This window comes from Phocoena phocoena, chromosome 13, assembly GCF_963924675.1.
Source record: "Phocoena phocoena chromosome 13, mPhoPho1.1, whole genome shotgun sequence".
NCBI lineage: Eukaryota > Metazoa > Chordata > Mammalia > Artiodactyla > Phocoenidae > Phocoena > Phocoena phocoena.
Genome location: NC_089231.1, coordinates 39,597,988 through 39,622,125, shown reverse-complemented (window position 1 = coordinate 39,622,125; position 24,138 = coordinate 39,597,988). Strand labels below are relative to the sequence as shown.

At 45.8% G+C, this 24,138-nt stretch overlaps 1 protein-coding gene across 2 annotated transcripts in view; it reads left to right on the top strand.

The window, feature by feature from the left end:
• The window catches only part of FHOD3 (formin homology 2 domain containing 3), a 494,793-nt gene that overhangs the window by 59,924 nt on the left and 410,731 nt on the right, over positions 1-24,138 (top strand). For both annotated transcript variants that reach the window (XM_065890566.1, XM_065890567.1), the window contains exons 2-3: positions 454-560; positions 13,967-14,031. In XM_065890566.1, the coding sequence (XP_065746638.1) occupies positions 454-560; positions 13,967-14,031 (172 nt within the window). The remainder of the gene's footprint in view (positions 1-453; positions 561-13,966; positions 14,032-24,138) is intronic.

The following is a 24,138-nucleotide window of genomic DNA, read 5'->3' as shown; positions in this document are numbered from 1 at the left end:
TGGCCCAGGTATGACCATAGACTCTGAATAAGTAGGCTTCTCACTGAGTCAAAGGAAACAGCATGTTTTCTCCACCAGATTTGCCTTTTAAACTCTGTGTCTCTCAATCAGTGGTCCCATCGGCATCTTGGTTTCCACTCCCCAAATCCATGGCTTCCCCTGGGCCCCTCAGAGTGGAAAGTGGCATTAGCCCAGGGCCTGGTACTTCTCTCCCCTGTCCACGTATTAGGCGCCCTGTCAATATCACTCCCTTAGTAGGTGCCATTTCTGTCTACCTGTTTTGCGGTTTGCTTCCAATCTATTTGCATGAACATGCTACTTCTTCCAGTTAGGATCCACATTTCAGAATAATGCTGGATTTTAAAAAACACATGAGGGCAACCTGATGTGATTTCCCTGTACAGATCCCCATCCCAGGAGCAGGCTGGGCATAACAGACTCTTTCTCTTGCAGCTAGATGACTGCACGCTGCAGCTCTCCCACAACGGCACCTACCTGGACTTGGAGGCCACCCTGGCCGAGCAACGGGACGAGTTAGAAGGCTTCCAGGATGACACTGGGTAAGAGCGACAACTGTCCCTCCCAGCTGGTCCCAACTTTCCATGAAATGGGGGTTCATTGAGGCCTTAAAAGATCTTGGAGAAACCACCATAGCTTTGACCTTGTCTTCACTCACAGTCACACAGAAAGAAGGGAGGTGCAAGTGATTCACCGGTAGTAACTGCAGACCCTTCTGAATTTGAGTAGCTCTTCTTGATAAGGCTACTCAGGAGTAGGAAAATTTCTGGTGTGGTTTAATTAAGCACATGGTATTTAATAGTCTGGTTTTTCTTTTAAACCAAATATACTTAAATTAGTACTTTCCAGATTTTAGTGGATTGACAGCTGTTTTATATATTGTTTTTAACGATCAACGACTGGATATTAAGTTATCTTGGCAGATGCCTCTGCAGATCATTTTATACTGTATCATCTTTTGAACTCACTACTGTGGAGAAAATAATTCTTAATTATGTTAATTAACATCAAGTTACTTTTAGCTTACATATAGGATTGCTTAATATTTCTGATTGCTGTGAGTCTGAATAAAGCAGTCCACATAAAAAATCAGAGATGTGTACAGAAAGCAAAACCACTGTAGGAATATTGTCATACGCTTAGCCATTCCCCTATTTATTAGATGATTTTTTTCTACTAATTGTTTTATCCTTTTCCAGATTTTTTAAACTTTTCACGTTGAGATGATTTTTAACTTCCAGAAGAATTGAAAATAAAGCACTGATATTTCCCAAATACACTTTACCCAGCTTCCCATGATGTTAACATATTACATAACCATGGCAAATTTGCCCTAACCAAGACATTAATATTTGTAAGATACTGTTATATATATATATTTTGTTTGTTTGTTTTTGTTTTTGTTTTTGCGGTACATGGGCCTCTCACTGCTGTGGCCTCTCCCGTTGCGGAGCACAGGCTCTGGACGCGCAGGCTCAGCGGCCATGGCTCACGGGCCCAGCTGCTCCGCGGCACGTGGGATCCTCCTGGACCGGGGCACGAACCCGCATCCCCTGCATCGGCAGGCGGACTCTCAACCACTGTGCCACCAGGGAAGCCCTACTGTTATATATTTCCTAGATTATTGAAATACTGTTTGCATGGGGGCCCCCCACCTCCCTTTCTATTCCTCATTCATCTAGAGCCAAGTTTATCTCTGATTTTATCGCCTTCCTCCTTAGACACCTTCAGAGGCTCCCTGTTCCTTTCCAAATAATGCCCAGCCATCTTCATCGGTGTCCAAGGACCTCCCCAAAATTTGTTTTGAAGCTACCTTGCCTGACTTAAAAATATATTACAGTCAGATGAATATTATCTGAGACTGCTGATTTTTCATGAATGGCTCATAAAAAGGAGGAAAAATGGGAAGCTTCTTAGTGTTTGTTTCCTACCTGACACCAGTGTGTACCGATGACTTCCTGAGTTTCCCCTGCTTTAACACCCATCACAACTTATGGTCTTTTCTCCCTTAATTGTCCCTCTTTTTTGCTACTGAAACTCTGCTAGGTCAGAACTGGGCCTGTCTGAATATCCAGCCTAGTGTTTTCTCAGCATGTTATAGGCACTTAGTGAGCACTGGTAGCCAGGTGAATGGCAGGGTCCCAGAATGTATTCCTGAATGGCATGAACTTGAGCACCAAGACCAGGGACCTTGGTAGGAACCAAGCAGGTTCTCTGAGGATGCCCCTCCTGTCTCCTGAATGGTTCCAAGGGCCACAAAGACCCTGGAAACTGCCATAGGCTGTACACACGTGAAGCGTATCATTATTAAGTCACATCAGATTCTACTCATCATCATTTAAAAAACTGTCATTATAAGACTGATAGATTTGAGGAAATCCATTGCTGTAGTTTTTACAAAGTATTTGACAATGACATCCTTTTATTTAACATGTCAGCATTCAGGCTGGATGACAGTCTAATGGGATGACTTCATGTCTCATTGATCAAACAGATCCCAGGAGTGTTATGAGTAGATCACTGCCAATTTGAAAAATGTCTCTAGTGGTGTTGTGCTTGAAGACCATGACCTGTTTGATATTTTTTCTTTCTTATCAAAACTTGACTGGTTTGGAGATGGCAGCTTAGGAAAAAAGTGTTAATATATTAGATAACAATATCAAGAGTTAAGAGTGGAAGAATATAAAGCTTTATGGAGCACCTGCTATGCCACCCACTGTGTCAGGCACCTTATTTCACAGTATGTTTGTTTAATAGTTCATTCTGTTAATATCACAAACATGGAATTGGATTTTATCATCTCCATTTTTCATTTGAAACTACCGAGGGCCAGGAGTTAAATCACACGTCCAGGGAGGCAGAGCCGGTAGATGGTGGAGCCACGTTCGAACACAGGTGTGACTGGTTCCCAAGTCTGTGATCCTCCTGCGTCCCAGGAGCTTCTGGGAAATGGCATTTCAGGTTCTCCTGAAGATGTACATACGTACCGGTGGGGACATACGGTTGGTTCCTGCAAGGACATCCTCAGTTCCAGGCTGACACACTGGCTCTAGCTGGAGTAGCACCCACCGCAGGGTTGCTCCATCACCTGGCCCTGACACTACAGCTCGCACTGTCAACTCCAGTGTCCAGATGCTGGAAGTCCCTTTGCAGCCGTTCCTGAAGTGCCAGGGAGCCCGCTGCAAGCTCCCTGGAGTAGATCCTGGGGCATTCCTTCTCACTTTGTTCCCTTCTGAACTATCACCTGGCCAGCCATGGGTTCATCTGACAGATGCAGCCTTGATCACATTTCTGCACCACATTTCCAACAGCACGGGATGCTGGGGAAACGAATTATGGCAAGATGAGATGGCAGGACTCACGATGTGGGAAACTGCAAACAGGGGAAGGTGACCCAAACGATGTCGGGTAGCCGCACGTTTGACTGCTGTGTCCCAAACTCACCCCAGACTTTGAAATAGTCTTCATTTGTGGGACCCACCCTTTGTCCTCTGGAACATACTCAGGGTGATATTCTTCTGTGTCCGGAAGAATGTGAAGAATCTACCTCTACTGATCTCTGGTGGGGAGATCCCCCGTCCCTGGCCTGGGTTGCAGAAGACACGCCAGGATGGTGCTGTCCCGGCATTGCTGGGTCACCCTAGCGATCCCCAGGTCATTTACCAGCACTGAGCACTGGTGGCACATGGCAAGTTACTGGGAGCTGGCTGGAAGCAGCCTGCCGATGGAGGTTTCCCGCACAGGTGGCAGGTGTCTGGGCACGTCTGCGGTGTCACTTGCACTGAGTATCCCTCCTAGGTCCTCTCCTAGAAGCGTGGCACTTGGCAAAGTCCGTGTACTTGAGAACTCATGTCTCCCTCGAATGGGAGTTAAACTATAATTTCTTCCTAGTTAAGGATTGCCCTGTCGAGGAATGAAAAGGGCAAATGAAACCATTCTTTTTCTTGATGTTTTTGTGTAAATTATAGGAAAATACCTGCTCATGTTGTGGCCATCTCATGAAGATGGGTGGCAGGCTGTATGGAGATGGTGGTGGTGTTGGTACAGTGTGTTCTGAGTCCGTTTTCCTTGTGGAGGAGTTGGTTTCTTTGTTCTTGTCCAGTACGCTGCTCTTTTATGCCAGACTAAAATTTAACTTACCCCTTGTTTAGAAGGATCACTCAGACTATAGCTAGTTGGAGAAGAGGAGAAAGACCTTCAAAAGTAGAAGGACAAAGCAATTATTATGCTAGCAGAGTAGAGCCAGGTCTGTTTATTGCCTTCCAAAGCCAGCGAAGTTAGCAGACACAGCAGGGTACAGCGGAAGCCAAAGCGCCTGGGTTATTATTCCCGACCCTGCCATCGTGGGACATTGGGCAAGCCACTTTACCTCTGATGGGAGTTTATAAAATTTATTTTCAAAATGAGGACAATATTAACCAAGCCCATTTCCCTCCTTGTATGAGCAGGGATCCCACCAGGGTCTCTGTTGCCCAAGCAGAGCGTAGCAGAGAGCAGCGCTGCACAGTGGTTAGGGACATGGGCTTTGCAGTTAGTCCTATGGCTGTGTGGCCATGGGGATGTTACTTCACCTCTCCAAACCTCAGTTTCCTTGTAAGTGGGGTAATATACTCATAATACTGCCTCCTTGGGTTGTTGCAAGGTAAAATGTGATGATTTTATCTAAATGTAAATAGGTAAAATGCATCTAAAACATTAAGCTGGTTCCCAGCATGTAATACAAACCCCAAACTAGTAGCCCTTACTATAATTACGGTCAGAATTTGAGATGATACACTGAAATGGGAATCACCAGATTTTAGACCTGGGATGGGGTCTATGCAGGTCCATCACTGGGAGATCTCATTGTTTTAGTTGAGAGACTTTAGTTGAGAGACTTTAGGTTGGAGACTTACCCACAGGGCAGAGCTGGGCCAGATTCTACCTCCCCAACCCCCCACCCCTGACCTTTCTGCTTAGTCCCACCCTCACTGCCTCTGAAAGGAAACTGGAGCACAGGGAACTGTCACAGAGAAGTGGGGTTAGAGGTTAGCTCTGAAGGTGACAGAGTGGGGCTTTGCAAAGGTAGCAAGGACAGTAGGTTGAGGTGTGGTAGAGCTCAGAGTGGGCCTGAGAAGCACGGACCTTCAGGGATGCTGTGAGGACCAGTGTGGTTGTTGGACGGGGTGTACGCATCCCCAGGTGCTCCTGACCTGGAGTACCTCAGGGCGCTCACCATTTCCTCGGCTTGACTCCCCTCGGGCCTGCGCTAGAGGGTCAGCGCTGAGACAGTGCTTATCTCTGATCTTCCTCATGCCGCCACCCCCATTCCTGTCCCCACTGCGTTAGGTAGAGGTGGGGAAAGTCAGATGAAAACCTGTGGAGTGGGGTGGGTGGAGCCACAGTGGGAGGCTTGTGGCTCAGAGATGAAGGATGTGAAGCCTGGACATGGGAAGGGCTGTGAGGAAGCCCATTCGCAGGGGCAGGTGGGCGTCGACCCCGCCAGCCTTGCAGTGGATGTGCTTGGAGGGACGAAAGGGTTTGGGGAGAGCTCTGGTTTGATTCTTAGACACCTAACTTCTCAGCCTGCAGCTCATGAGCGCCGAGGATCCATGTGTGTGTGTCGGGGGGCAAGAACCCCTGAGATTTCTGCAGTTTGTGGATAGGCAGGGTTTTGGGGTGGAGAGGGGTTTCAGAGCCTTTCATCAGATTCTCAAAGAGTTCTCTACATTCCAGATGTCAAGTTTGAAGGAGTAAGAAGTCGTTTTCCCTTCTTACTGTCTGATACAATAGTTAACCTCATCCAGTCACATCTCTGTCTGGTTTCCTCTGCATCTGGACCTGGTAGAATGGGAAATCACCTAAAATACATTTTAAACCTAAATCTACAAACCAACTGAACTCAGAGAACCAAACTGAACAACAAACAAAAAACCTGGACAAAAGAGAGATTCTGGTTAGGGTGTGGATGGGACGCAGGGAAGGGTTTCCCCCCACTTTTCCTTGTAAGTGATTATCTGCAGCTGAGAGCACAGGTGTGTTGTTGTCTGAGGCTCTTTGGGCAAATCATCGAAGGATTAAGGGTCTCCCATCTTCTCAGTGCAAGGCTCACACTGCCGACCACCGAGCCCTGCTCCGGTCACGGTGGATGAGAGAACTGGCCCTTTTCAGACAAAAGGTGCCCTGTGGGGCAGGGGGGTGGTTCAGTGCTGAGCTTAGCAGAGCAGCCCAGAGGCCCCTGCACACCTGCTCCGGGTCAGTGCTAGGCCAGTGCCTTCAAATACCCTGGGGGAAAGCCGCTTAGGAATGCTCAGACAAGACAGATGAGCTTCCGTGCTGAGTGGACAGTGGAATTGGCATGGCTCTAAGTTCCTTCAAATGCCAGATTGTATGACAGGACAAAGATGGAGTCAAGTAGGAGCAGTGGAGCCCACGTGGGTGCTTGGCTTTATGGTATGGGTAGGAGTCAGAAGAGGACTGGCCTGCAAAGAAGGAGCCCTCACAGAACTCCTCCAGTAACAGGGAGGGCGGGGTGAGGGGACAGAACCTTGAACAGGGAGGCTGCAGTCAGTGTGGCCCACTGTGATGGGGGAAGGGAGTGACCTAATGGGTCTGAACCTGGTGGCTGAGGAAGGCGGGTGGACTGGGGCCCGGACCATTGGGGGAATCTGGAGATGTGATATTAGTTGAGCAGAGACAAACAGGAGGATAAAATGGACACATGCCATTAGGTGGGTAGTGTGTGGACGGTGGACCACTTAGAGAAGTAGTGAGGTTACGGGGGGCAGTTTGGGGAGGGGGAGAAGAGGTTTATACATGTTATTCTAAGGTTATGTCAAGCCACGCTCAAGGTGCAAGGTGGACAGGTGAGAAATATTGGCCTGGCACTCAGGTGAGAAACATCAAGGACCAGAGAGACTGGAGGTGACCCCTTGGAGGAAGGGAGTTGAAAACCTAAAACTTCTCTGAAAAAATGAAGTCTGTTTAAAAAAAGAGGTAGATAATTAGGCCGTTTTGAAGACAATATGTTGATTACAAGATGCTCTTAGGAACCCAGCCTTCTTTTACCTTTCTACTCCGCCATCCTGATGATGTAGCTTTCATCTTTCATGCTTCATCATAGTTACAGTATGGCTGCTCTCCCTCTAGCATCTCATCAGGGCAGGAAGTCATGTGTTGGTTAGGGTATAGTTTTCTCTGTTGTAACCGATAGATTCCAAATTGTGGAGTTTAAATATAAAGGTAAAAATTTCTTTGTTGTGTAAGAGTCAAAATATAGACAACTTTCCTTGGACTGGTAGAGCAGCCATACCGTCCTGAAAATGAGAATTCCATCTCTGGGTCCAGAGTGATTGCTTTACCTTTTCCCTTCTCATCTGCATCCCAGCTGCCAGGAAGAAGGAAGTGGACATAGGGGGTGAATGTCCATTCTGTGTGCACATAGCTTTCAGTCACATGCCATTGCCCAGAACTTAGGTCCATGATTATACCATGAGTTTTGGGCTTGTGTCCAGCCAACCCTCTACCTTTATTACTAAGGGTATAAGGTCCCTGCCTTAGATGGGAAGAGTGAAGAACAGATGTTGGTGCCAGATGGGTCTGCCCCCTTTAGAGAGTTTTTCCAGAACCTCCACCAGCAATTTCCATCTGCAGTTCACTGAAGAGAACTGTGTCATGTGGCCACTCTTGGTAGCCGGGGAGACTGGAAAATATAGTTTTAGGTGGGTACACTGTCACCCCAAACAAAATCAGGTTCTCTTTATAAGACAAAAGGGGGAAATGCATATCGGTGGGTAACTGGCAATGTCTGCCTCAGCAAGGAGAAAATTTCAAAGAAGGGGCAGTTAAGAACAGCATGCCATGGAGAAATCAAGTTGTGACAGTACCCAGGCAAGGCCAGGGGTGTAGTAAGGGGAGATTTGTGGTGTCCTTGGGGAGAGAGGAAGCAGAAGAGTAGTGGGGTGGAGGCAGGTGGAGATAGGTCAAGGGGAGAACGTGGGGCTGAGGAGGAGAGACAGCAGGAGAGACAGCGTAGGAGCTGGGAGCTGACCTGAGGGGGAAAAGCTAAAACTGTAAAACTCTTAGAAGAAAATAGGAGTAAGTCTTCGTTTCTTAGATATGACACCACAAGCACAGTATTATCCTGTGTTGCAGACAAGGAAGCTGAGGCTCACAGAGGCTAAGTAACTTGGCTTCAGAGTTTAGCTTTTCACCACCACCATCTCCTAAGGGAGACCGGAATGCATCTGGAGATGAATGTAGTGGCAACCAGCTCTCTTGGACTTCGAGCTTCTGTACTCTCCTTTTACTAGCTGATGACTGGTCCAAATCCTCTTCATTCCCCAGGCAGAGCATGGGCTGAGTCTCACAGTTTCAGAAGCTTACCAAGAGGAAGCTTATCCTGGGGCAGCTGCTGGGGGGCCCCTAATCTCTGCTTCTGCTGCATTGTCCAATGTATGTTTTCTACTCTTGACTGAAATCATAGTTTAGTTCTAATTTGAGTGGAGGAATATTTGGGGGCATCAATTCTGCTGTTGATTGCAAGAAAAAGTCTTCAAGCCTTTGGCTCCATGCCACTCAATAAAATAATGTAAGCACTTGTTCTTACATTACGAAGACTTTATATGTTATTTTTATAAAAATATTTTCTTGAGAGACAGGGACAGGACTGAAACACACGGGTTTAGAAGCAACAGACTTGGTTCTGTGGTATTTGGTTACACCAGATCTTTTCCCCAAGGCCGTAGACATTATTGCAGGAGAAGCTCAGGTATTCTGAGAAACCGGGAAGTTGCAGGAAGTTCCTTCAGCGATAGTGCCATCAAGTCCCTGGCATGTGTGCCTCGGCTGGAGTCTCCTTGAATTGAGCATCTGTTTTAGTTCTCTCATCACTTGGGTAGCATTGACCTTGGGTGTGGGCAGCCGGTTGGCTGTGGCTAGTCTCTGAGGCCTGTGCTACTTTTCTGGCAGTGGCTGTGCTGATAGGAATGGAATCTGAATCTCCCTGGGGAGCTTTAGGTCAAACTAAACTGCCTTTGCCTCTGGGTCACCAGATTCTAGTAACTGATGCACCCCCATTTCACTCTGCTGCAAACAGGCCGACTTAGAAGGAGAGGCTGCTATGATACTGATAACAGCAAGCCAATATCGGGGAGAAAAGGACCATTAAAGCGCTTATGGTGAACACACGTTGACAGCCTCCCACTGGTTTCAGTTTTAGAACATGGACACTCCATGAAGGCAAATCATCAATGTTTGTGTTAAGGTTCTTCAGAGAAATACAACCAATAAGATGTGTCTTATCCATCTAGTCTAATCTAGTTTAATCTGTCTAATCCAGCTAGTCTGTCTAGAGAGACTTACTTCCAGTAACTGGCTGACACCATTCTGGGGGCTGGCAAGTCTGAAATCTGTAGAGTGGGCCAGCAGGCTGGAAATTCAGGTGAGAATTGATGTTGCAGTCTTCAGTCCAAAATCTGCCCGGCAGGCTAGCAGGCAGGATTTCTGCATTGCTGTCTTGAGGCAGACAATCCTTTGTGGATCGAACATAGAGTCCAGCACACACTAGTCACCAGTGAACATGTGTGGAATGAGGGAATGGATGAAGGAACACCCATCTGGGAGGCAGCTTCAGGGAGGTGCTAGGCGTACAGGCTCTGGGGTCAGACTGCCTGGGTTGGGTCCGAGCTCTGTCACTTTCTGTGTGACTTCAGCTACGTCGCATAACTCTTCTGGGCCTCGATTTCCTTACTTTAAAAATGGCAATAATATTACCTACTTCATAGGAGTTTTCTGAAGACTAAATCTGTAGAAAGTACTTAGAACCTCCTCTGGCACATGATAAGCATTCCATAAATGTTAACAACTATTATGATTATTATTTTCTGAGCCCAGACTGACATAGTATCCCACTGGGGGCAGGGGAAAGTATATCCATGATTATTTAATTTTCCTCTGAAAGTTTTAGCCAGGAAACAGAAGACAAGGGCATATTTACTAGAAAAGTGGGGATAAAGTGATTATTTTAAGATGTATGAAATGATTATTTCCCTGAAAGAAGCCAAGAGAATAAGCCAAAAGATTTTTAGAATCCATATTAGCAGCAAGATGGCATATATAGAAGAAATACATAACAATCAGCATTACCCAATTACAAAATATTGTGGTGGAGGGAGGGAAGCTATCAAATTTAAAGGACCTTACGATGGGTGTCGTCTATACATTGATATTTGATATAGATAAATAAAACATGGACATCTTGTAACTCTTGAATTCTTAGAATAAACCTTATTTGGTCCTATTTTATTAAATTCACATATTTGTGATTTTGGTTTGCTAATATTTTCTTAGATATTTTCATCTTAATTTTTTGTGTCCTTTTTTGTTAGATTTTAGTATTGAGGTCAAATCAGTTCCTTAAAAAACCTGGGACACTTTTTATGCTTAGAAAGTGCTGGAGAAGGTGATATAGCGAGGCACTTACACAGCAAAAGGCAGGATGGTGCAGGTGACGGTGGAGTCAGACACTCTGCTTTCAGCCCTGGGCTGTTTCCATCAGCTATGTGACTTTATGCAGGTTACGTCATTGCTACAAGCTTTGCTTCCCTCATGTGCAAAGTGGGCACAACAGTGGTACCTGCGTCAAAGATGAGAGAAAGTAGGGGTTGCAGGGGGAGATGAAGGACAACTTCTGTGGACCTGGCTGCACTCACCACTCCTTGGTCTCTGCTTTGGAAGGCCCCCTCCTTTGCCAGGGACTCCTGGGCTTTGGACCCTCATTCCCTGTTGAGGGACTTCCACAGCCTTTGGTCCCCAATTCCACTCAGGTTTCTTTCATTGTAGGATTTTGTGTACAGAGGCAGGCAGGGAAGGAGGTGAATATATTGAAGCAGAGGAATTATAAGTGATAAAACTGCTTAAAAATAGGCCTTTTTTGTTCTATGCTCTCCTAAATTCTATTAGGGTTTAACTTAACCAGTCTGATTGCCTGGTTTCTCAATGTAAAAACATTGAAAAATGCAGAAAAGATGATACCTCCAGAGTGGTGTGCTGATGGCTTCCTCAGAAACACTGTCCTAGTTCTCATGCAGGTGCCTGGATCCCTTGTGACCAGTCCTTGTGGGACTGGAGAATTCTGTGGGAAAACTGAAGCACTTCCTCAAAATGCAACTTTGCGGTTGTTTGAAGATAAAAGTGGGGGCTATCAATGGGCCCTTGTGAACTTCTCTAGAACTTCTGAGGAATTCTGAAATATTTTCTCCTGCCATCCCATGCTTCTTCCCCTCTGGGCATCTAAAGCATGTATTTTGTCTACTGTCCATTTGGTATTTATTTTTGATTCATAACTGCTGATAACATGAGTTACAAAAAAATCTTCCAGATTAAAGAACTTTGGGTTTGCTGTTTCTAATAGTTAGGGTCTGGCCATCATCAGGGGTTCACTGGTTTCTGCTGCCAGCTGAGCCCCTGGCTCAGCCCTGGGTGAGGCTGCAAGCCTGGTGGCTGCTGCCCCCACCCCAGAATACCTTTCCTGGGAATTCACACAAAAGGCTGTTCAGCTCGGTTCAGTGCACTAATGGGAACTTTCTTCCTCGTATGATCACAAGAATTGAAGGAATGTCAACATCAGGACTGTCTAGAGAAATTTAATCAAAATGAGATGGCAAAGGAATATGTTCCAGATGAAGGAACAAGATAAGACCCCAGAAGAACAACTAAGTGAAGTGGAGATAGGCAATGTACCTGAGGAAGAGTTCCGAGTAACGATCGTAAAGATGATCCAAGAACTCGGGAAGAGAATGGATGCACAGAGCGAGAAGTTACAAGAAGATTTTAACAAAGAGTTAGAAAATATAAAGAACAACCAAATAGAGTTGAAGAATACAATAACTGAAATGAAAAGTACACTAGAAGGAATCAATAGCAGAATGAGCCCCCCGCCCCCCCAAAAAAGAATAAATGAGTCAGAAGAACGAATCATTGAGCTGGAAGACAGAGTGGTGGAAGTCACTGCCACAGAACAGAATAAAGAATGAAAAGAAATGAGGACAGTTTAAGAGACCTCTGGGACACCATCAAATGCACCAACATTCACATTATAGGGGTCCCAGAAGGAGAAGAGAGAGACAAAGGGCCTGAGAAAATATTTGAAGAGATAATAGCTGAAAACTTCCCTAACATGAGAGAGGAAACAGTAACCCAACTCCTGGAGGCACAGAGATTCCCGTACAGGATTAACCCAAGGAGGAACATGCTGAGACACACACTAATCAAATTGACAAAAATTAAAGGTAAGGAGAAAATGTTGGAAGCAACAAGGGAAAAGCAACAAATAACACACAAGGGAATCCCCATAAGGTTATCAGCTGACTTTTCAGCAGAAACTCTGCAGGCCAGAAGGGAGTAAGTAGCACAATATATTTAAAGTGATGAAAGGGAAAAACCTACAACTAAGAATACTCTACCCAGCAGGGTTCTCATTCAGATTTGATGGAGAAGTCAAAAGCATTACAGACAAGCAAAAGCTAAAAGAATTCAGGGCCACCAAACCAGCTTTACAACAAATGCTAAAGGAACTTCTCTAGACAGAAAAGAGGAGGCCACAACTAGAAACAAGAAAAATACCAAATGGGAAAGCTCACCTGTAAAGGACTGTCAAGAGAGAAAAAGATTTTTTCTGTGTGAGGAAGAAAGTTTTGAAGAAGTCTGTGTTTATAGGAATCTCAAACTTGTCCTCTGAAGATGGGTCGAGTGTTGTGTATTTGTGTAAACTCGAGGCTAGTACCTTGCACATAGTTTAACTAAAAAGGAGGGTCTTGGCTGCATTTGAAGGGACTGTGAAAGCAGATTCTCTGCCCACGAGGAGCTGCCGGGTTGGAGGCTGCTGCATGTTTTTGTAGGACCATGCAAGTGGTTTTCTTTTCTCCTTTAAAAGAATCAAAAAAACTTTTTTTAAACCATACGTTCCCCTCTTATTTGGTCTCAAGAATAAAAAATATGATTGTTTCAGTACTACAGTATAATTCCTGTGACTTCATATCACAATATTAAGTGTGCCCTGGTGAGATGTCTGTCCTCTTCTGCTCCAGCACAACCACAAAACCAGGAAGCGGGAAAGTACTGCGAGACTGGTATACATGAAGCCCTGATGGGGAGGGAACTCAGCCACTGAGCTGGTTACCTGCTCCTGTGCTGGTTCCTGGCTCCATTTTACCTTTGTCCACTGGCTTCCCCCTTTCTCCAAACCTCAAAGCCTTTGCTACCCTAGGTAGCCAGGACTCATGTTCTCCCCATTTATCTCCTCTCATCTGCTCTGGGCTTCGGTCCTTCTCTGTAAAAGCGGGCTGAGCCCTCATGGGAGGAGAACTGGGGAGGGGGCCATCCTTTTCCTTCCTTTATAAGAAATGAAGTGAAAGGAAGCAAAGATGAGACGAGGTGTGGTGTACCTTGACATTCTGCTGACAAATAGCCTACACGCCCCCTTTGCTGGACTCCTGTCTTCAGGGAAAAGCCATGTCTTGAATTGATACACAGCAAAACAGCTCTTTCTGATTACCCCACTATGTGTGTCCTTTCCCGATATGCAAAAACATGTAAAAATAGCCATGGGAATGATCAAGCAGATTTGTGCTGTTACATTCCAGGGATTTCACTTCATGGGCACAGATTTTAAAAATTTCCCAACATGGTCAGGCATGAGTACACGGAACTCTGTGGAGTGGACCAGGTTTGGCAGTGAAATGTGTGTGCCAGTCCAGCAGAGTCAGACTTCATTATTTTATTTCCCGTAAAGCCCTGTGATGTCACAGCGTTTCGGGATACATTGTTGTTCTGTGTAGGTTCCTGCTTATCGAGAGCCTCTTCCAGGTGTGGGTGTCCGAAGCGAACCGTCAAGTTGATTGACAGCAGGTAGGGTCACCTTGTTGACTCCTCTGATGCCCATGAATGTTTTGTCTCCTGTCTCCGTTAGGCGGGGCAAGAAGCACAGCATCATCCTAAGGACACAGCTGTCCGTGAGGGTCCACGCCTGCATCGGTGAGTGACATCTGCCGAAGGGGATGCTTGTCATCTGCCCTCAGTGATTAAACGTGATGGTTAATGCCACTTACGGGAATGAAATGCAATATTCACTATTTTGCTATCTATGCTGGGGTTAGCCCCTGTCATATATTGTTAGAGCTTTTAGGGAAGCAGTTTCTGGCAAGGTTTGGAAACCCTGTCTCATTCTGGCTGCCTTTGCTGTTTGGTTCGTGAACAGAGCTCGAGGTAAGACAGACACATTGGTGGTAAGGTTCTTTTTGGCAATGCTGGGAGAGAGGGGTTCTTCCTGGGGCTGTGCCAGTGTGAACCTCCAGCCGGTTGAAGTGACCTTTTTTGTTTTCAATTTATTTTTTTATACAGCAGGTTCTCATTAGTCACCCATTTTATACACATCAGTGTATACATGTCAATCCCAATCTGAAGGGACCTTTACGTGCCTTCTGGTGGCTGTCTGCAGCTCCCTGTGGGGAAGTGGGGCCTGGAGCTCCAGGCTGTGGTCTCAGGAGATTGAAGGGAAGCCTCGAGTCAGTGCAGGACAGGGCACACGTGGATGCAGAGCAATACAGTGTTGGGCGGACGTATTTGTGGTTCAGATGGCTTGCCTGCGGTCACACGGGAAACCCCACTGACGCCCATTCCTGCAGCCATTGATTTTCCGGGACCCATTGCTTTCCCCATTATACACGTGGGCTGAATGGCAACAAAAGTGGTAATTTATGCTAAGTAGACAGTCTCCATGGGAAGGTGTCCTCCTGGCATTGGGCCAAGTTGAGGCAAGTATGTAATATAAAAAGGAAAAAGAAAGGAACTACATTTTATGCATAGAAGTTTTCCATATCTGAGTCATTTTGTGTTTATTTAATACATGTTGTGGTCTTAATTCAGGCCTGTAATTAGCAGAGCACCAATCATGCTGTCAAGGCCCAGTCTATACCTGGAGTGTGGCATGCATGGGTGGCGTGGAGGGAATCGTTTCTGGTTCCTCTTCTTTCTCCCTGCTTTCCTGTTGGAGACCCAGGGATGGGATGAGGGAACAGCTGGATGTGGAGGGGAAGCTGTGTAATTTTACTTCATTTGGTGTGAAGTGGGTGAGGCTGCAGGTGTCCTAAGGGACAGTGTTTGTCTTACTCTGTGGTTGGAGAGTCATTGTGTAGCCGACATGTAAACCTCAGGGGCTGGAGGGTCAGGGCGTCAGGAGGGTTCGTGATCTCATTGGAGACAAAACGAGATCTGTAGGACCTTCATTACTGACCCTGCTCCTCAACTGCCTGTAGCAAATACACCAACATATGCTTTCTTTATTACTTGCTTTATATTTTTCAAATTATTTTATGTGTATAAATCATGTCTGCCTGAAGAAAAAGCCTGTGACCTATGACTTTGGATAAATTCCCTTCTGACCCTCATCCTGGATCTAGGACGAATCCAGGCACATACTATGTGCTGAATACAACCAGTACTGAATATTGGTTGAAATATAGCTGATAACCAGTTGAGATTTGGGACATGAGTATGAATTGGTATTTCCCAGGAACAGTAAGGCTGTGGAAAGCAGATTTACACTCAAACTGGCTAGATCAAAATCCTAATGAGCTAACTACCTTTTAACAAATTCATTCTTTGGCAGTATACGCTTAAAGTGTTTGAAGTACAGGGTTTTTCTAACCAGCTTCCACATTATTGACTCACCGCATTAACTGGTATATTGTTCTGTAGTCCCATGTCATGCATGTAAACACATGTCTCATCTCCATGGCACCTGAGCCCCAGCAGCCAGTCCTTCCCACTGTCTCTCAGGACGCCCAGGTCTTCCTCTTTGAAGGGTTAAACTGGGTGCTGACGGGATCAGCATGTTTGTTCTCAAACCTGCTTCTGCCAGTTGCACTATTGGAATTATGTAATTTAATGAAATGGGATGTGAACGTTTTATAAACTGATTAAATACAGGTATACAAAGTCACCGCTGTGAGTATATTGGAAAAGATTCAAAATTAGTTACTACAAAAGCATTTCTGTCAACATGAGTGGGTTATGATAACTACAGAAGGTGGGGGAATGTTGTAAAAATCCAGAAGGATTCTAGTCTTTGTAAGTTCTAAGACACTGAGATTGGGAATCATAGATTATATTATGTGAGTGGTTCATGAAGGAACGTCCACGGGGAGTCCCATTAGACCTTTATTCAAAGAAAGGTCGTGCCCCAAATGATGTGAGGGTGCATCTCCTGTGCTGTGTGCCTGGCAACCAACTGTGTCTCATCCCAGAGAAACAGGACGGTCAGTCACCATGGCTGCAAGTTAAAGTCTTAAGGTGTGTATGTGTCATTTTTAAAAGATTTCTTCTTTAATCAGTTTTCACCATTAATTACCTCAGGCTTGAGTGTGTTGGATGAGAGGATTTGACTGTGTGAATTAACATCAATGCCCAAGAAGGCAAAGTTCTTCCTTTGTATTAAAAAACCCTCTTTCCCCTTCCACTTCCTGTTATTGGCAAGATCTGGAATAGATTTATTATAATAGCATTAAATAGTATCCTTTGGTTTATGTGTAGACAAAGGAATGTATGCATCGTAAGTGTGATGTACCAGCCCCCATTGTGACATATTCTTTTCCTTTCCAAATGGCAATATTAGATGAGATTTCTTTGGGATTAAAAAAAAAAACCAACAAACCAGGAACAATCTTCAGATGAAATGGCAAAGGAAAGCATGACAGGGGGAGAAAACCTTTTTCACATCAGTTGGTTGGGTCCTTGTTTCCTTTCAAGATATTTCCCCTCTTCACCATCTAAGAAATGATTGAGTGATTATAGGCATGGGACAGTGACTGCTTAGGCCTAGCACTATACACAGCTCCCACATCTGCTAACATCAGAATGCCTTTTTGACGCTCTTGGGCCTAGTAGCACCCGGGTGGTGCTTCTGTATTAGCTAATAAAGAAGAGGAGCCCCTGGTACCGTGGATGCTGAGGCACCATGGCCTGTGCAGTGACACGCATTAGCTTGGATGACCAGCCCGTCTGGGTGCTGGGGTGGAGGCCCGCACAGGTGCTGCTGGCTCCCTGTTGCCCGGGGTGGCAGGGCCCCCACTGTCCACTGGGTATCTGCAGGAACAGAGTAGAACAATCTGTTCTCTGAGCAGGAGACACCTCTAGAGTCATTTCTTCACCTCTTGGGCCCCCTGCCCGTCTTCCTCTGACTGTAGGTCTTGGACCTGGGCTTCTTGCCGACTCTGTCCCGCATCCCACAAGAGGCTGGTTCTGTTCTTGTCCTGCCTCTGCAGCCTTGGGTTAGGGGTGGGGTTCCCTCCTGCCCTGTTTGTGGATGTCACAGTGGCCAAACTCACAGTGTCCTGACCAAACTCTTCGCTAGTGGGTTTAGGTGCAGTGGGTCACATTTCCTGTTTTCTGTCCTTTGCTGTAGGGATCCAATGATTCTCCATAAACCCTGGAGCCCACTCCCATTCCTGCTGTCTTTCTGCGGAGCCCTGAGTGGCTGGCGGTGGTCTTGGCACAAGATGGGCTTGGGTTTGAAATCCTGAGTCTCCCTTTGCAGAAGGAGACTGGTGCCTGTAATTTTTTTAAAACCTCCTCCCTTTTATACCCCAGCAAGTCTGTGACCCATTTTTGCCCAGAGTTCTGCACTCTAGGTAAAAACAAGCTCTCTGGATTAATCAGATTAAACACTTCTTATCAACTGCTTCCTATTAATCTGTCTCAGCTCCCAGATGGCAGACCCCACAGGATGTCCATGTGTCTAGAAGGCCGTTGGGTCTGGGCTGGGGGAGGTCGGCTTGTCAGCCTCTCCTCACTCTGTGTGTAGGGTGGCTCCTCTAAGGTGACTTACGGTCAAATGGTGATTGACAGATGTGCCCCCTCCCCGACAAAAACAGAAGAAAGGATATGGGAAGAATGTGAAACATACCACTAGCTTGTCAAACAACATATCTGTCACAAATGCTATAGAGTAGATAGATAGATCAGGAAGGATTTGTTGCCAAAAATTTAAAAACAGCTAGAGAATGAATTTAAAGAATTGCTCTACCATCTGCAGACATGCAGGTAAACATAAATATGGATGTGAATAAAGAAAAGGAGACACAAACGTATGAGAGAGCACGAGAACCTTCCAGGTACAGCTGGAAACTCAGGTCAGCTATGGAAATTAAGAGGCATCAAGAAAGGGAATATGGACACAAGCAAGTGTGAGTTGCACAGGCAAGAAAAGCAGGTGTATCAGGGTCCCTTTTGGCAGGTTTATTTCGTGTTTGTGCTCTCCACCCCTGACCCAAGATTTTTACCTTATTTAAATGATTTATTCATTGCCCCTATAGGACTTTGTTACCTCTCCTCTCTAAGGATCTCTAGATGTTGAATGATAGAATTTGAATGTTGCCTTGGAACCGTTATCATTGTCTTTGCTTTGCATTGTCCTAGTGAAATTCTAGCCAACAACAAAAATTGACACTGGAGAGTGTAGTCGTATTGGTGGAGACACCTGTAGCAGATGTTACAAGACAAGTTTAAACCATGTGCTGGCAGTTAGACTCCGAAGTTGCTGTCCAGCAGAACCTTAGTTCTATCTAGAAAACAACCCCTGGTAAAGAAACCACCGTGCTTTCGATTTCTTCAGGAGTGTCCTGGGACTTCCCTGGTGGTACAGTGGTTAAGAATCTGCCTACCAATGCAGGGGACACGGTTCGATCCCTGGTCTGGGAATTTCCCAAATGCCGCGGAGCAACTAAGCCGGTGAGCCGCAACTACTGAACCTGCTCTCTAGAGCCCGCGAGCCACAACTACTGAGCCCACGTGCCATAGCTTCTGAAACTCACGTGCCTAGAGCCCATGCTCTGCAACAAGAGAGGCCACCGCGCTGAGAAGCTCACGCACCACAAGGAAGAATAGCCCCTGCTCGCCGCAACTAGAGGAAGCCCGCGTGCAGCAACGAAGACCCAACGTAGCCCAAAATTAATTAATTAATTAATTATTTTAAAAAAGAGTGTCTTTTCTATAATACTTTCCACTCACAGGTCTGCCCCGCATGTGGGGTGTAATGCAAACTCTTGTGCCTGGCTCCCTGCGCTTGTGCCGACCCCTGTGAAGAGACAGCCTCGTTCTTACCACGGATCAATAAAGGTGTATGTCAGGAAACAAATGCTTTGTCTCATTACTGGAGACATTGATATCCAGAGGGCTTGGGAGCTGAAAAGTAAGATGGATGGCTTGCAAGTGTCCTGCTACATGGAGATTCTCCAGGGATTGGGTGTACAATCATGTACTTTTCAGGTCTTTCCAAGAGACTTGGAGAAAACAGATTTTTGGGGAGGCGGAGTCTTTGGGCATTTTACCAATTTCTGTTGTGTTAGAAATACCTAATGGGGAGTATTTTAACTTGGAAAAAACACATGGAAAGCATTAGTAGTTCAGCAAAACATGCAGCCAGTTGAAGATTTAATTCAAAGGAGGACAAAAGGTGTTGGAGAATTTGTTAAAGTGCTGTTGGTCTCCAGTTCACATAATAGAGTAATAGCGACGAAATGGCAAAGGAGAAAATGAAGGTTAGTATAACTGAAATCTTGTTAGCATCACTGAAAAGAACAAATTCTGTTGTTAGTTATACCCAGAGGTGATATGATTTATCTGTATCCTAGTAACTGCACTGTGATGGTGTGGGCAGGAAGGGGGTGTACTTTACAAGGATGTAGGGGGATCTTCGTGGGACGAAGTATAGTGCTAGGTGTGCATTTAACACTTCAGTCATTTCCTAGTCTTTTAGAAAGCCTCCACTTTAGATTCAATGGTCAACTTAATAACAATCTTAAAATTAGATAATGCAGCTACCAGTATTTCAAAAGTTGTAAAATGCTACAGAGATGATTAGTTTGAGAAGAACTAACCCTAACCCTAAACTGTAGAGTGTTTATCTCAGCCATTTAAAAAAGGTCATGTGAACCATGTTCACTGAATGACACCTTTGCAGTTTTTCCTTTTCCTGAAACCCACGTTTCACGGACCCTCACTACCCCTCCTGAGCCTCAGGAGGGGCTGAGAAAGGTGGGCATTTTCTCAAGGCCACGTGCTTGGGAGGTGCAGGGAGTAAGGCTTGACGCTCTCGATTCCCTGACTGGTGGTCTTTGCCCTGGCCTGCCGCTTCTCTTTTTAGGCCATTTTATATAGTCTCTAGCCCTTTTCTAGATATGTGATTGCAGATACCAATGCAACTTTCTGGTTTGAAAAGTCTGAGAAAGCCTGCCGAAACATCTAATGTAACATTTTCCCTAAGTGAAGTTTCACCAGGCTTCAAAGGATGGTCTTGCAGTCGAGTTCCTGTGTGCTTCACACATTGTCTTAGGGAAAAGCAAACAGCCAAGAGAAATGGATTTCACCCTTCAAGAGCTGACCACATTTAGTAATACAGTTAAAATCCCTTCTTCTGAGCTGGGCTTCCGACTCCTGGAGATGGAGTTGGAGCTTCTGGGTCCCTTCCAGGCTACATCCTGACCCAGTGGACACACGGCCTCTCGTTTTGGGCTTCGTGTTGGGAAGTCCCTGGAAATGGTTGCCTCTGGCTTTAGGAGCTGCCCAAAAGGAACAGAAAAGCTCTGGGCTGGAAGCCATGAGTCTTCCTGTTCCTGGTTTGGAGATCTGGTTCTTATCTGGGAAGATCTATGAGGTAGGGATTCTGTGTCGGGTAGAGGCTACCTCTTGAGTATTGAAGGTGGACTGTTTTGTGTCCAGCCTACAGAAGCTGACCTCAAATTATTTGTTGAGTAAACAAAGCCTCTTGTGATATTGTGGTTTGTATTAAGAAATGTGTATTTGGTCTTCATCCTGTTTCTGGCACAGAGCTCCTGAAGCCCTTGGAATTTCCTAAGTGATGAGAGCAACAAAGATGTTTTTTGTTATATTAACAAGGTGACTTTTGGACCCCCATCTAGGGATGGGGGCTGGTTGCCAGTGGAGCCAACCATGTGATTAGAGGGTTGGAACTTTCCGATTTACCTCCTGACCTTTGGGGAGATAAGAGGGGCTAGAGGTTGAATGAATCACCAGTGGGCAATGATCTAATCAGTCATGACCGTATAATGAAGCCTCCATTAAAAACCCCAAAAGGATGGGGTTCAGAGAACTTCTGGGTTGGTGAACCCATGGAGATTCAGGGAGAGTGGCAGGCGAGAAGAGGGCATGGAAGATCCTTGCCCTTTCTCTTTACTTTGCCCTGTGCATCTTTTCCATGTGGCTGTTCCTGAGTTACATCCTTCTATAATGAACTGGTGACCTAGTGAGTAAAATGTTTCTCTAAGTTCTGTGAGCTGCTCTAGCAAATTAATCAAACCCAAGGAGTGGTTCATTGGAACCTCTGATCTATTGCTGGTTGATCAGAAGCATGGGTGACGACCTGGACCTGGGATTGGCCTCTGAAGTGGGGTGGGGGCAGTCTTGTGGGACCACTTGTAGGACAGCTCCTGAGCCCAGGTAGATAGTGTCAGCATTGAGGTAAATTGTAGGACACCCAGCTGGTGGGCTGAGGATTGCTTGCTGGTGTGGGGAACACACACACACACACACACACATGTTGGAATTGGGTCCAGGAACCCAAAAGAGCCACTGAGAAGACTGCGGAACTGACGTGTATTTAAGTTTAATTCGTTTGCTTCAGAAATGAATGTTCTTTGGTATTTTCTCAGAAAGAAGAATAAAAGGCAGTAAATAGAATGTGAAAGTAAATAGAAAGTAACAAAGCTGTGAAAGTGGGTAGAATATCATTTAAAGAGTGTTTCCAGGAGGACTCTCAGTTCTGTGAGGTCTTGTGTGAAGCTGGAGAGACATAGTCCGTGGTTGCTCGTGGCCTGGGTGCTAGGCAGAGTGACGTGAGTGGGGCCTGAGGGGCCACTGGCTCCCTCTGCCCTGGGTGGTCTGGGCCCCCCGTGGAGCTGTGACCTTTAAGTCTGGGTCCTGTGGTTGGAGGTAAGATGGTGGTGACTTGGGCTAACGACCTGATATAAGACCGCTCTGCAGAACAGAGCCTGCATCACTTCCTTTAAGGAATGGGGTGGGATGCTCCTGGCCCCAAGTGTAACAAGCTGATGAGAGACCATTGAAGAACAAATGAAGGAGACGGTGAAGCGTCATGCAGGGTGATCGTGATGTTCCCGTGACCAGTGGTCAAGTGTGCCTCAGTGGGCATGCTGGTTCTGATTGTTCAGAGTGGGTGTAGCCAAGGCCTGGCGGGTGACCCGTGCAGGCGGCATATGACGACTTTTTAGAGCCCTTCTAGCCCGACTGTCCCCTGTTCTTTGGCAGTCTCCTTCCTGGGTGAGTGAGGTGTGTGCCCTAGATGTCACCTAGGGATGGATGGATGGATGGATGGAAGGAGCACAGGGATTTAGGTCTGAAGATTTTGTCTGAAAGCAGATTCAATGTCATTATGAATCACGCTGCTGTCCCTGCGACGGCGCCGTTGTCCAGGGAAGGAGGACAAACGCTGGCTTCGCCTGGGGCGTTTTGGGGGGTATTGTACTGCATCTGAGTCACCCCCAGGCCCTGTCAGCTGCCACTATTGAGCACCTGCTTTGTGCAGGGTGCTTGACATAGGTTATGTCATTTATCGTCCTGACACATTCGTTATCCTTACTTTACAGAAGAAAAAAGTGAGATTCAAAGAGGTTTGGTAGCTTGCCCAGCGACAGAGGGCTGGACAGCAGAGCTGGATTCAAATCCACATCCATCCGCTGTTGAATGGAAGAGTACAGTTTTGTTACTTTTTACCAAGTTTTTCTTTTATGAAAGCAGAAAGGGCAATTTCCACTGCATTCCCTTCCCACCAGACACTGAGTGAAGTGCTCTGTAGATATTATCTTCTTTAATCCTCACAACAACCTCTGAGGGGGATTACTGTTCCCATTTAACAGAGGAGGAGACTGAGGCACTCGTGGTCTGATTGCTTGGCCAAGGTCCTGAGGGGAGTACGTGACAGAGCTGAGATACTCACCGGGTCTTCCTGACTCCAGGGCCTGCCCTCGCGCTAGCTGGCCTCGATCGGGTGCTCACCGTGCTCCAGGCCTCTGCTGAGCCCTTCAAGGGAACACAGGCTCTAGAGTCAGACCTGCCTCTGAGGAGCTGTGTGACCTTCAGCAAGTAACCTCACCTCTCTGAGCCTCCATGTCCTCATTTATCAAGAGGGAATGATACTATCTCCTTAAAGCGTCATTGTGAGGATTAAATATTTCACTGGTGCTGGATCCAGTTTTTTAGAACAAAGCTTATATCGTGTATTGATTTGTGGGCTCAGAGAACGGGTATGTGCTTTAGAATCAGACAAATTGGGGTTTGAATGCCAGCCCTGCCTCTGTGTGTCCATGAGTAAGTTACTCAACCCTTTGAGGTCTATCTGCTTATTTGTGACAGAGAGGACAAGGGAGTCCTGGTCCCTGCCCCCCTAGCTGTGATGTAAATATTTATAGAGATAGTGTGTGTACAGGCCCAAGCATGGTGCCCGACACATGCTACCTGGGGTAAACGGTGGTGAATAATATCGTCATCATTTTCACAGAGTTTGTGTTTTGTTGCTTTACAGCTTGTTAGAGCAACATTGAAATATAATTATCCAGTGGTTCTTAAAGGAAATTACCTTTAGGGTGTCTGATTTATTCTCAGACAGAACTGACTTGTATGAAATGCATGTCTTCTCTCCAATTCTTGAATGGCCCTATGTTCCTTATCCAGAACTGGATCTCAGGGTTGTATTAAATGTTAAACTGCAACAATGAATTGTAGAACTCTTAAATATGAAACGCAACTAATACCGAATAATGTATTCAAAGTATGTTTTACCCGCTGCCCTTTTCTGATTGGCAGATTTGAAACTATAGGTCAGTAAATTTCCATTAACATTCTCTTTGATATTACACAATGGAGTTGGCCAACCCGAGAAATGAAGGGCCATTCTGAGTCTTATTTAGCTAGTGACATTGGGGTCATTTTTGTGGTTCTCTTCTCTTTAATTATCCTGGTTTTGATACATTTTTGAATGCTTCAGTTTTGGCAGACATCAAATAGCATGTTTACTGAAAAACTCTCATCTTCATTGAAATGAAGTGGGTT